A 14,440-nucleotide genomic window follows, 5' to 3' on the forward strand; every position below is an offset into this window, starting at 1 on the left:
GCTGTCGTCTTAAGATTTCCCTTCACTGGAACTAAGGGGCCTAGCCCGAACCATGAAAAACAGCTCCAGACCATTATTCCTCCTCCACCAAACTTTACAGTTGTCACTATGCATTCGGGCAGGTAGCGCTCTCCTGGCATCCGCCAAACCCAGATTTGTCAATCGGACTGCCAGATGGTAAAGCGTGAGTCATCATTCCCGCGAATGTATTTCCACTGCTCCAGAGTCCAATGGTGCCGAGTTTTACACCACTCCAGCCGACTCTTGGCATTGCATATGGTGATTGTAGGCGTGTGTGCAGCTGCTCCGCCATGGAAACCCATTTCATGAAGCTCCAGACAAACAGTTTCTGTGCTGACGTTGCTTCGAGTCAGTTTGGAACTCGGTAGTGAGGGTTGCAGCCGAAGTGAGACGATTTTTACACGTTTCAGCACACGGCAGTCCCGTTCTGTGCGCTTGTTTGGCGTACCACTCCGCGGCTGAGCCGTTTTTGCCCCTAGACGTTTCCACTTACCAATAACAGTACTTAGTTGACCGGAACAACTCTAGCAGGGCAGAAATTTTACGAACTGACTTGTGGAAAGGTGGCATCCTATGATGGTGCCACATTGAAAGTCACTGAGCTCTTCAGTACGAGCCATTCTACTGCCAATGTTTGTCAATGGAGGTCGCATGGCTGTGGGCTTATTTTATACACCTGTCAGCAACGGGTGTGGCTGAAATAGGCGAATCCACTAATTTGAATGGGTGTCCACATACCTTTGGCTTAGTGTACCTAAATGTTAGAGTAATTATTTCTTATTGAGAATTACTGCACCTGGCATTTAAACATTTTGTGTTCCCAGTTCTGTCCTTGAGAACATAGAAATACATCGGGCAGAAACACCAGGGTCACTACACATATTGACAGATGAAAACAATGGAAAGCTAGTTTTTTTTAGGCAACGGGTGGCTGTATCTCAAGTCCAGATATCGCTAGGTAGCTAAGCAATTCATTACAGAGCAGTCTACTGTGTAGAACTTACTATCATTGGTTGGATATCTGTAATGTTAACCTTATACACATTTTTCTTGGCTAGTCGATGTTGCTCTCTGTAAATATGGGTCCCTAATTTTAACTCTTTCTCCTGTTCCATGCAGGTAAAAATCCAGCCTGTCGCCAAATACGACTGGGAGCACAAGCATTACTACGGCAACCTGATTGCAGTTTCTAACTCATACCTGGCGTATGCAATCCGAGGTGAGTGTGGAAACATATTACCATTTTATTTTGACAAATTTATGAGTCCTTTCCAGGCCAATGTCTGACATTCTGGAAGTCTAGTTGACTATTTATTTGGCTTAACCAGGCAGTGCAGCGATGGATTGCTGCGGTGTCAGCAGCAAACTTTATTAGCAGGAAATACACCCAAAATCAGGTTTGCCTCATTTAAGCACTTGTTCTGGTGAAACAGTAACAAGATTGATTACACAAAGGCTTACTTTGACCGTATGTTCCATGCCTTGGAAACCGCAAACGTGTCCTTTTGATTGGAAAAAATAAACACTTTAATATATAAAAGTATGTGTACACCCCTTCAAATGAGTGGATTTGGCTATTTCAGCCACACCCATTGCTGGCAGGTATATAGAATCAAGCACACAGCCATGCAAACTCCATAGACAAACTGAAGAGCTCAGTGACTTTCAACGTGGAACTGTCATGGAATGCCACCTTTCCAACAAGTTAGTATGTCAACTGCAAGTGCTTTTATTGTGAAGTGGAAACGTCTAGGAGCAGCAACGGCTCAGCCGCAAAGTTAAATCAAATGGTATTTGTACATGCGCCGAATACAACATGTGTAGACCTTACAGTGAAATGCTTACTTAAAAGCCCTTAACTAACTATGCAGTTTGAAGAAAAATGTGTTTAAGTATTTACTCAAATAAACTGAGTTTAAAAAATCAAGAAAATAGAAAATTAACAAATGATTAGAGCAACAATAAAATTACAGTAACAAGGCTATATACAGGTGGTACCGGTACAGAGTCAATGTGTGGGGGCACAGGTTAGTCGAGATAATTGAGGTGGTAGGCCGCACAAGCTCACAGAAGGGGACTGCCGAGTGCTGTAGCACGTAAAGTTGTCTGTCCTCGGTTGCAGCACTCACAGAGTTCCAAACTGCCTCTGGAAGCAACATCAGCACAAGAACTGTTCGTCGGGAGCTTCATGAAATGGGTTTCCATGGCCGAGCAGCAGCTCACAAGCCTAAGATCACCACGCGCAATGTAAAGCGATGGGTGTAATAATGGTCTGGAGCTGTTTGTCGTCTAGGACCCTTAGTTCCAGTGAAGGGAAATCTTAACACTACAGCATACAATGACATTCTAGACGATTCTGTGCTTCCAGCTTTGGCAACAGTTTGGGGAAGGCCCTTTCCTGTTTCAGCATGACAATGCCCTCGTGCATAAAGCGAAGTCTGTACAGAAATGGTTTGTTGACTTTTTAGCCTACACAGAGTCCTGACCTTAACCCCATCAAATCAAATTTTATTGGTCACATACACATGGTTAGCAGATGTTAATCCGATTGTAGCGAAATGCTTGTGCTTCTAGTTCTGACCATGCAGTAATATCTAAAAAGTAATCTAACAATTTCACAGCAACTACCTTATACACACAAGTGTAAAGGGATGAATAAGAATATGTACATATAAATATATTGATGGCCGAATGGCATAGGCTAGATGGTATAGAGTACAGTATTTACATATGAGATGAGTAATGTAGGGTATGTAAACATTATATAAAGTGGCATTGTTTAAGGTGACAAGTGATACATTTATTACATCCCATTTTTAATTATTAAAGTGGCTAGATATTTGAGTCAGTATTTTGGCAGCAGACACTCAATGTTAGTGATGGCTGTTTAACAGTCTGATGGCCTTGAGATAGAAGTTGATTTCAGTCTCTCGGTCCCAGCGTTGATGCACCTGTACTGACCTCGCCTTCTGGATAATAGCGGGGGAACAGGCAGTGGCTCGGGTGGTTGTTGTCCTTGATGATCTTTTTGGCCTTCCTGTGACATCGGGTGCAGTAGGTGTCCTGGAGGGCCGGTAGTTTGCCATTGGTGATGCGTTGTGCAGACCTCACTACCCTCTGGAGAGCCTTGCGGTTGTGGGCGGAGCAGTTGCCGTACCAGGCGGTGATACAGCCCAACCGGATCATCTCGATTGTGCATCTGTAAAAGTTTGTGAGTGTTTTTGGTGACAAGCCAAATTTCTTCAGGCTCCTGAGGTTGAAGAGGTGCTGTTGCGCCTTCTTCACCACATTGTCTGTGTGGGTGGACCATTTCAGTTTGTCCGTGATGTGTACGCAGAGGAACTTAAAACTTTCCACTTTCCCCACTACTGTCCCGTCGATGTGGATAGGGGGGTGCTCCCTCTGCTGTTTCCTGAAGTCCACGATCATCTCCTTTGTTTTGTTGAAGTTGCGTGTGAGGTTATTTTCCTGACACCACACTCCGAGGGCCCTCACCCTCTCCCTGTAGGCCATCTCGTTGTTGTTGGTAATCAAGCCTACCACTGTAGTGTCGTCTGCAAACTTGATGATTGAGTTGGAGACGTGCATGGCCACACAGTCATGGTTGAACAGGGAGTACAGGAGAGGGCTGAGAACGCACCCTTGTGGGGCTCCGGTGTTGAGGATCAGCGGGGTAGAGATGTTGTTTCCTACCCTCCCTACCTGGGGGCGGCCCGTCAAAGTCCAGGACCGAGTTGCACAGGGCCGGGTCGAGCCCCAGGGTCTCGAGCATAATGATGAGTTTGGAGGGTACTATGGTGTTAAATGGAGAGCTGTAGTCGATGAACAGCATTCTTACATAGATATTCCTCTTGTCCAGATGGGTTAGGGCAGTGTGCAGTGTGATTGCGATTGTGTCGTCTGTGGACCTATTGGGGTGTTAAGCAAATTGGAGTGGCTCTAGGTTGTCAGGTAGGGTGGAGGTGATATGATCCTTGACTAGTCTCTCAAAGCACTTCATGATGACGGAGGTGAGTGTTACGTGGCGATAGTCGTTTAGCTCGGTTACCTTAGCTTTCTTGGGAACAGGAACAATGGTGGCCCTCTTGAAGCATGTGGGAACAGCAGACTATGATAGGGATTGATTGAATATGTCTGTAAACGCAGCCAGCTGGTCTGCGCAAGCTCGAGGACGCGGCTAGGGATGCCGTCTGGGCTGGCAGCCTTGCGAGGGTTAACGTTTAAATGTTTCACTCGCGTTGGCTGCGGAGAAGGAGGGTCTGCAGGTTTTGGTAGCGGACCTTGTCGGTGGCACTGTTTTGTCCTCAAAGCGAGCAAATAAGTTGTTAGGTTGTCTGGGAGCAAGACATCGTGGTCCGTGATGGGGCTGGTTTTGTTTTTGTAGTCCGTGATTGACTGTAGACCCTGCCACATACCTCTCGTGTCTGAGCCGTTGAATTGCGACTCTACTTTGTGTCTATACTGACGCTTAGCTTGTTTGATTTCCTTGCGGAGGGAATAGCTACACTGTTTGTATTCGGTCATGTTTCCGGTCGCCTTGCCCTGATTTAAAAGCAGTGGTTCACGCTTTCAGTTTTGTGTGAAATGCTGTCATCAATCCACGGTTTCTGGTTGGGGAAGGTTTTAATTGTCACCGTGGGTACAACATCACCGATGCACTTGCTAATTAACTCGCTCACCGAATCAGCGTATACATCAATGTTGTTCGATGCTATCCGGAACATATCCCAGTCCACGTGATCGAAGCAATCTTGAAGCGTGGAATCCGATTGGTCGGACCAGCGTTGAACAGACCTGAGCACAGGCGTTTCCTGTTTTAGTTTCTGTCTATAGGCTGGGAGCAACAAAATGGAGTCGTGGTCAGATTTGCTGAAAGGAGGACGAGGGAGGGCTTTGTATGCATCGCGGAAGTTAGAGTAACAATGATCCAGAATTTTTCCATCCCGGGTCGAGCATTTAATATGCTGATAAAATTTAGGGAGCCTTGTTTTCAGATTAGCCTTGTTAAAATCCCCAGCTACAATAAATGCAGCCTCAGGATATGTGGTTTCCAGTTTGCATGGAGTCCAATGAAGTTCTTTCAGGGCCGTCAAGGTGTCTGCTTGGGTGGGATGTACACCACTGTAATTATAATCGAAGAGAATTCTCTTGGTAGATAATGCGGTCGGCATTTGATTGTAAGGAATTTTAGGTTAGGTGAACAAAAGGACTTGAGTTCCTGTATGTTATGATCACACCACGACTCGTTAATCATAAGGCATACACCCCCTTCTTACCAGAGAGATGTTTGTTTCTGTCAGCGTGATGCTTGAAGAAACCAGGTGGCTACCGACTCTGATAACGTATCCTGAGTGAGCCATGTTTCCGTGAAACAAAGAAAGTTACAATCTCTGATGTCTCTCTGGAAGGCAACCCTTGCTCGGATTTCTTCTACCTTGTTGTCAAGAGACTGGACATTGGCTAGTAGTATACTCGGGCACGTTGCCCAACACTCCCGTCAATGGAGCCTGACCAGAAGACCGTTCCTTCTGCGGCACCGTTGTTTTGGGTTGCCTGCTGGGATCTGATCCATTGTCCTGGATGGTGGACCAGTCAGAGGATCCGCTTCGGGAAAGTCGTATTCCTGGTCGTAATGTTGGTAAGTTGACGTTGCTCTCATATCCAATAGTTCCTCCCGGCTGTATGTAATAAGACATAAGGTTTCCTGGGGAAACAGTGTAACATGCTGACCAGACCGGACACGTCGCCTGCGCGAGCGTCGCAAAAGAAATTTCGAAATCCATGTTATTAAATTATTGCACCCACACTGCTCGCGCGCGCCACCGAGCGTCTGCGTTGCCAAGGGCTAAAATAGAAGTCATTCCTATTTCTGACGCAGATCGCACTGAAAGTCCTGCCTCTCCCATCTCCTCATTGGTTTATAGAAGCAGGTACCCACGTGCCATCTCCTCATTGGTTATACCCACGTGGGTGATTGAAAGACGAAATGTTTTGCCGGTTGTCGTGATAAAAGTGTAGATGCCGATCACCATATAATTTCAAAGATGAAAAAGCCTGGAAGGAGGAGAGATAACTAGAAATGATTCGGTTGGCCGTTTTATGTGTGGATTAATTGTCGGAGTAGAAGACCATGTGCATTTCAGGTAAAATAGCTCAATGTTAATATCCCAGGACAAATTAGCTAGCAACAGCAAGCTAGCTAAATAGGACACATTAGCTTTATGTTTAATGCTTTTCGACCTGTCCCCAAATTAATTTCATTGGTTCAGAGTTTGTTGTGATATTTTAACCTGCGTGTCGTGATCGCGTTTGCTGTAGGGGAACAAAAGAAATGTATGCACAATGGCGCATGCGCGCAGCCGGTTTGGGTTCCGTGTAAGAAATAATACATTAAAAAAACAAAATACTGCATAGTTTCCTAAGAACGCGATGCGAGGCGGCCATCTCTGTCTGCGCCGACGCCTTTGTAGTATCTATCTGGGGTGTACTTTTGAGATGAATTGGAACGCCAGGCCTAATTGCCCGACGTCAGTAACCGACGTCACGAATGCTCAATTTTGTAATATCTAGTGGAAAGCCTTCCCAGAAGAGTGGAGGCTGTTAAAGCAGCAAAGGGGGACCAACTACGTATTAATGCCCATGATTTTGGGAATGAGATGTTCGCCAAGCAGGTGTCCACATACTTTTGGTAATGTAGTGTAGCTTTCTGCTAGCCAAAAAAGCTGCAAAAAATAGCATGGTGTTGCCAAGGTTACAGGAACATGCATTTCTTTGTTTGATTAACAGTGGATTCGAAATAATTAGATTTAATTTATTTTTGCTTTTTGTCTATGTAACTTAGGGATGGGCTATGTCCTATCGCTATCATGTCCACAAAAGATTGTGATACACGTTGCTATTGCCCCTAATTGGCCATCCCCCCAAAAATGTTTTTTGTTAAAAAATTAAGACTGTCTAAAGCGTGAAATCGACTGCAACATCATGACGAAAGATAATGTTTCGGGAAAAACTGGGCAGAGGCTAAGTGCAGGCAATGGCAAATATTTTCCAGTGTTCCTTTCTGGTGGAGGAGCACAACCTGTATGTGTCTTTGTGGCGCGCACATGATGGCAGTTGAGTGAGCATAAATTGAAGTAATGTGCTTTATTTTACTGTCAGACTGTCCCTCACCTCTCCCCCTCCGCAAAGGCTGAGCAAAAAACAATGTTGCCAATTTAGCAACTTTGTCGCTATATTTATTGAGTTTTTCAGAACCCTCCTGCTAATTTTATTGGAAAGAGTCTCGTGACAAATTCAGCTACTTTCCAGGCTGCCTTTGAGTTTTGACACCTAGGGTTTCTTTGGTTTTTATAGCATTTAGTGACTTTTCCCACTCCGTTCTGCCGCAAACGAGTGAGAAAAGCTGTCTGGGCAACAGAAGTCACAGCAACGGCGCACACACAGGCAGAGAAGCACAAGAGGAGAGGTTGTGGGTGGCGGGAGAGGGGGCTAAAATGTGATTCTCAATGAAATATTTGGCTAAACTGAAGGATTACACATAATTTCTGACTCATATACAAACTCATGTTGCTCCTATGACCAGAGAAAGTGAATTATTCCTCAATATTGAAAAACACGTCCGCTAATAATAACGCAAGCCTGTCTATACACTTTGCTGCTCATACATTGAAGCTGACATTCTGGGTGCAGTGTAAGGGTAGAAGTGCGTTTCATGCCTTATAAAAGTGACAGTAGTGAATAGGGTTGCACATTTTATTCAGAGGTGGAAACTTTCTGTGGGAATTAACAGGAATGTATGCAAATTAATACTAATACCATTTAAATGTAGATGTGTTTTGCATTGGATATATTTATCATATGGAGACATAATTTGCAAACGATTAAATCCTTCCAATAGAAAAAAAAAAATAATAATAATTGTTACGAATTTAACTTTCATTCAATGAGTTGACTCTTCACATGGGATGATTCCACTGAACAACAAAACAAAGGGAATATTGAATGATCCCCAATGATCCATCGCATCGCTCAAAATCTGTAAAATTATTTCGTCTAAACTAAAGCTTTGGTTGTCTTCCTCTCAGGCTTCCATGTCTTCTCCCTGGACCTCCTCAATGTCCACCTCTTGAACATCAGACTGAGGCCTCATCTTCACTGTCACTTTCCAACCTTGTTGAGGAGGACTCAAAAAGCATCAAATTTCCCCGCATGGCCACCAATTTTTCACTGCTTGTTGGTCAGCCTATTGCGTGCTTTGGTGTGTGTGTTCCCAATCAAGGACCAGTTGCGCTCTGAGGTGGCTGATTTTGGTCGGATTTGGAGGATGGAGGCAACAGGGGAAAGAGCCTCAGATCCACACATTGCATCTCCATCCCAAAGCCCTTGCTTGGAAATGTACTTCGCCAGACTGCCAAGAACCTTGCCCTCATCCAGGCGAAGGTGGCGAGACGCGGTAGTGATGACGCCATAGGCCTTGTTGATCTCTGCACCAGACAGGATGCTCTTGCCAGAATACTTGGGGTCCAACATATACGCTGCGGTGTGTATGGGCTTCAGGCAGAATTCTTCACTCTTTTTGATGTATTTCAGAACTGCAGTTTCCTCTGCTTGCAGCAACAATGAAATGGGCAGGGCAGTACGGATTTCTTCTCTTACATTTGCAAGTGGAGTCTGAACATCAGACAGGATGGCGTTGTCTCCCTCAATCCGTGCAATGGCTATAGGTTTCCACCACTCTCTCTCAAAATACATCATCCAGGAGGATCCTCTTGATGGGGCTGTCCATATCGGCAGACTGTGATATGGCCATTTCTTGGAGGAACTCCTTCCCCTCCAGGAGACTGTCAAACATGATAACACCACCCCAACAGGTGTTGCTGGGCAGCTTCAATGTTGTGCTCTTATTCTTCTCACTTTGCTTGGTGAGGTAGTTTCCTGCTATAACTTGATGACCCTTCACATAACTAACCATTTCCTTGGCTCTTGTAGTGTATCCATTGTTTTGAGTGAAATGATGTCCTTGAGCAGATTCAATGCATGAGCAGCACAGCCAATGAGTGTGACAAGGTGGATTCCTCCACTTTAAACCAAGCAGCCTTCATGTTCGCAGCATTGTCATTCACCAGTACAAACACCTTCTGTGGTCCAAGGTCATTGATGACTGCCTTCAGCTCATCTGTAATGGAGATGTAGTTAATTATTCCTTGCCCACGAACATTCGACTACCCATTAGAGATGATTGCAATTCGGTCTGCTTTCTCTATGATTTGCTTAACCTTCACTTGAACTCTGCATCCAGCAAATGAGTAGATAAAGCATTCTGGTTGGAGGGATGTATGCTGGGCAAAGAACATTAAAACATCTCTTCCAATACACATTGCCTGTGAGCATCAGAGGTGAACCAGTTGCATACACAGCTCGAGCAAGACATTCATCAGCATTTCTCTGACTATGTTCCTCCATTGAGTCAAAAAAACTTCTGATTCCAGGAGGACCATGAGTTGTTGCTATCGATAATGTGTCTGATTCATCATTTTCACCTTGAATAGAAGTAGAGGGACTTTTGTCAGAGGTTGCTTGTTGTGAGCACTGAAGGAACTTTATGCACTTGTCCAGATGATTCTGTATCTCTGTTGCATTCTTCACACATGATTTGGCACAGTATTTGCAAATGTACACAGCTCTTCCTTCTACATTAGCCGCAGTGAAATGTCTCCACACATCAGATAGTGCCCGTGGCATTTTCCTGTATAGATTAGAAAAAAATTGTAAAATCAACAAATACAATTCCATGTACAGATAAATAGTTCAGCAGTTAGATTAAACAACTCCTTTGTAAGATAAATGAAACATGTATGGAAATAGGTGAATTAACACTCCTCAGTTAGCAGGCTCAAGCAAGCAAAAACTAACTAGCAGAAATTAACTTCTCTAGGGTAGGGGGCAGCATTCGGAATTTTGGATGAAATGCATGCCCAAATTAAACTGCCTGTTTCTCGGGCCCAGAAGATATGATATGCATATAACTGGTAGATTTGGATAGAAAACACTCTAAAGTTTCCAAAACTGTTAAAATAGTGTCTGTGAGTATAACAGAACTGATTTGGCAGGCGAAAACCTGAAAAAAATCCATTCAGGAAGTAGTTTGTTTTTGTTGTAGTTTTCTATTCAATGCCATTACAGTATCCATTGACTTAGGACTCAAATTGCAGTTCCTATGCCTTCCACTAAATGTCAACAGTCTTTAGAAATTGTTTCAGGCTTGTATTCTGAGAAATGAGGAAGTAAGAGCAGTCTAAATGAGTGGACCCTAAAGTGTCACAGAGCTTTTTCATGCGCACGACCGAGAGTGCCTTTCTTGTTTACCTTTTATATTGACGGCGTTATTGTCCGGTTGAAATATTATCGATTATTTAGGCTAAAAACAACCTGAGGATTGAATATAAACATCGTTTGACATGTTTCTATGAACTTTACGGATACAATTTGGATTTTGTCTGCCTGTTTTGACTGCGTTTGAGCCTGTGGATTACTGAAGAAAACGCGAGAACTAAACGGATCTTTTTGGATATAAAGAGACTTTATCGAACAAAAGGAACATTTATTGAGTAAATGAATGTCTGCTGGGTGCAACCATATGAAGATCATCAAAGTTAAGGGATTCATTTTATCTCTATTTCTGACTTGTGTAACTCTTCTACTTGGCTGGTTACTGTTTGTAATGATTTGTCTGCTGGCATATGTTCTCAAATACTCGTACGGTATGCTTTCGCCGTAAAGCATTTTTTAAATCTGACAGCTTGGTTGGATTCACAAGAAGTTAATCTTTAAACCTATGTAAAATATGTTTTGTTTTCTGAATTTTTATAATGAGTATTTCTGTATTTGAATTTGGCACCCAGCAGGTTCACTGGCTGTTGAAGAGGTGGGACGCTAACGTCTCACGTACCCAAGAGAGGTTAACAAGTTACAAATCATTTAAGCACACTTTGCTGTTTTTTTAATTTATTTTTATTTCACCTTTATTTAACCAGGTAGGCAAGTTGAGAACAAGTTCTCATTTACAATTGCTACCTGGCCATGATAAAGCAAAGCAGTTCGACACATACAACAACGCAGAGTTACACATGGAGTAAAACAAACATACCGTCAATAATACAGTAGAAAAAAATAAGTATATACAATGTGAGCAAATGAGGTGCTGTCGGCTACTATTTACTAGTTAACAAAAAATCATGTATGTCACACAAATTATATTCACCCCACCCAGTATTGTAATCAAAACTTACCAGAAAGCATGTAGTCCTTGGCTCACAGTGTAGTAGTGTGGGCTCAATAGCATCTCATTAGTGTGCAAGATCTTGAATCAGCTCTACATGTGATGGAAGAATGCACTGTGCATGCAGAGGGTTGTAATTCTGTTGCATTGGGGATAGTTTAACCAAAATATGCCACAAGACCTAGAATTGCCTTCTGTGTATCCCACAAAAAAGGTTCACTGTCATAAGCTAACTTTGACAAATTTAAGCAAAATTCCCGGGCTTAACTTCCCATGGAAAAAATCTGGAAATATACCATAACGTTTCCGACCCTTTGCAACCCTAGTAGTGAATAAAAACTTAAACATGAACTGAGTCTCTCTCTAGTCATGGTTTTGGAATCACAGTATCAACTTTCTTTGCAGTGTGCTGGAGGAAGCTGCAGACAGACACGGTGATCTGAGAAATTTAATTGGCTAGCAGTAGGCCTATAGGTGCACTTAGCCCTCTGGACACAGAGTAGGCAGAGTTTAACTTCAAACACATGAAATTGATGAAATGGGTACACTGCGTACCTGGCAAGCAGGGCAGCTGAAACAATTGCACCTACTGACAACAGAGACGGGGGAAAGTAGGAATTCAAGGTTATTTTTAAAATTTTATCCAACTTTGGTTTTAGTGTTTTTCTTTTCTACATTGTAGAATAATATTGAAGACATCAACTATGAGAACACATATGGAATCATGTAGCAACAAAAAAAGTGTTATTAAACATTTTGATTTGTTTATTTGAGATTCTTCAAGAAGCTACCCTTTGCCTTGACAGTATTGGATTCGATATTTTCAATTTTGAGATATTAAATACATGATAGATCAGACGTATATTAAGGAGTGAAAGAGACTGGGTCTCTGTAGAAAGACATAGCTGTGGAATGTGTAGGGTGACGAGAGGAGAGCAATGTGTTGATACAGGGGAGACAGATGGACATCTGTGGTAGATGGAGGGGTTGAGGTCGGGAAGTGAGGGGTGCGGTCAGTTCCCCTTAAGGGAGTAATCATGGTTTAGGATCTGGTTACCTTCTTCCTGTTGGGCATAAACTGTAAGGATTGGAGAGAGGGAGTGTCTTAAGTAGGATGTAAATTACTGTGATGTAGAGAAATATTTTTGTCTGAATTACAGCTGTACAGAACCTTTGGGAAGAATTAAACTTGGTTAAAGCTTCTCTAGTGTCTGTGGGTTATTTACTCTGAAAAATAAGAACCTAACAACAGCTTTGCGCACTCTTGGCATTCTCTCAACCAGCTTCATGAGGTAGTCTCATTGAATGCATTTCAATTAGCAGGTGTGCCTTGTTAAAAGTTAATTTGTGGAATTTATTTCCTTTGTGTTTGAGCAAATCAGTTGTTGTGACAAGGTGGGAGTGGTATACAGAAGATAGCCCTATTTGGTAAAAGACCAAGTCCATATTATGACAGCTCAAATGAGCAAAGAGAAATGACAGTCCATCATTACTTTAACTTCATCGGGACAGGGGGCAGCATTTCCACTTCGAACAAATTGCGTGCCCAAACGGAATTTCCTCCTACTCTGTCCCAGAAGGTAATACATGCATATTATTATTACCATTGTATAGAAAACACTCTGAAGTTTCTAAAACTGTTTGAATTATGTCTAAGTATAACAGAACTCATATGGCAGACAAACCTGAGAAGAAATCCAAACAGGAAGTGAGAACTCGATTTTCAAAACAGTGCCAAATGATACCCCTTATAGTTATGGATGAGCAAACACTTCCTAGGGCTTCCACTAGATGTCACCATCTGTAAATTTTGGTTATATGATTCTACTATAAAGGAGGGGCTCATAGGAGCTATTTTACTGAGTGGTCTTCAGAAATTCTCAGTCTCATTTTGCGCGCGAGAGAGTGCTCTCGTTCCAATGCTCTTCAGACAATGAAATTCTCCGGTTGGATCCTTATTGATGATTAATGTTAAACACATCCAAAATATGGATTTCATACATCATTTGACTTGTTTCTACGACCTGTAACGGAACTTTTTGAGTTTTTGTCTGGAGGGATTGCTCGTGCGTCATGAAAATGGATTACTGGGCTGAACATGCTAACAAGTGGCTAAATGATGGGCTTTATGGAACTTTTCAGTCATTTATTGTCGAACTGGGAATCCTGGGAGTGCCTTCTGATGAAGTTATTCAAAGGTAAGTGCATATTTATAGTGTTTTTGTAGCTTCTGTTGATGCCAAAATGGCAACTATTTCTTTGGCTGGATTGTGCTCTGAGCGCCGTTCTCATGATTCTTTTTCCATAAAGTTTATTTTGAAATCTGACACAGCGGTTGCATAGAGGATAAGTTTATCTTTAATTCTGTGAATAACACTTGCATCTTTTATCAATGTTTATTATGAGTATTTCAAAACACAATCAAAACATTACTGCACGTAACACGCCAATGTAAACTGAGATTTTTAAAATATATATATATATATATATATATGCACATTATCGAACAAAACAAATGTATTGTGTAACATGACTCATCTGATGAAGATGTTCAAAGGATAGTGATTAATTTTATCTCGTTGTGGGTTTTGTGAAAGCTATCTTTGCTGTGAAAAAAAATTCTGCTTTTTGGGATCTGGTGGTGAGCTAACATAAATATGTTGTGTTTTCGCTGTAAAACAATTTTAAAAATCTGACATGTTGGCTGGATTCACAAGATGTTTATCTTTCATTTGCTGTATTGGACTTGTTAATGTGTGAAAGTTAAATATTTCAAAAAAATATTTTTGAATTTCCCGCGCTGCCTTTTCAGTGGAATGTGGGGGGGGGTTCCGCTAGCCGAACGTGTGTCCTAGATTAAGACATGAAGGTCAGTCAATATGGAAAATGTCAAGAACTTTGAAAGTTTCTTCAAGCGCAGTTGCAAAAACCATCAAGCACTATGATGAAACTGGCTCTTATGAGGAGGAACGGGAACGGAAGATCCAGAGTTACCTCTGCTGCAGAGGATAAGTTCATTAGTTACCAGCCTCAGAAATTGCAGCCCAAATAAATGCTTCTCAGAGTTCAAGTAACAGACACATCTCATCAACTGTTTAGATTGTGTGAATCAGGCCTTCATGGTCGAATTGATGCAAAGAA

General features: G+C 42.4%; 1 protein-coding gene across 1 annotated transcript in view; it reads left to right on the plus strand.

Annotated features, from left to right (window-relative positions):
- The window catches only part of LOC120053917 (enhancer of mRNA-decapping protein 4-like), a 40,961-nt gene that overhangs the window by 2,443 nt on the left and 24,078 nt on the right, over positions 1–14,440 (plus strand). Inside the window, exon 4 of the mRNA XM_039001229.1 lies at positions 1,141–1,240. Coding sequence (XP_038857157.1) covers positions 1,141–1,240 — 100 coding nt within the window. The remainder of the gene's footprint in view (positions 1–1,140; positions 1,241–14,440) is intronic.

This window comes from Salvelinus namaycush, chromosome 9, assembly GCF_016432855.1.
Source record: "Salvelinus namaycush isolate Seneca chromosome 9, SaNama_1.0, whole genome shotgun sequence".
NCBI classification, from domain to species: Eukaryota; Metazoa; Chordata; class Actinopteri; order Salmoniformes; family Salmonidae; genus Salvelinus; species Salvelinus namaycush.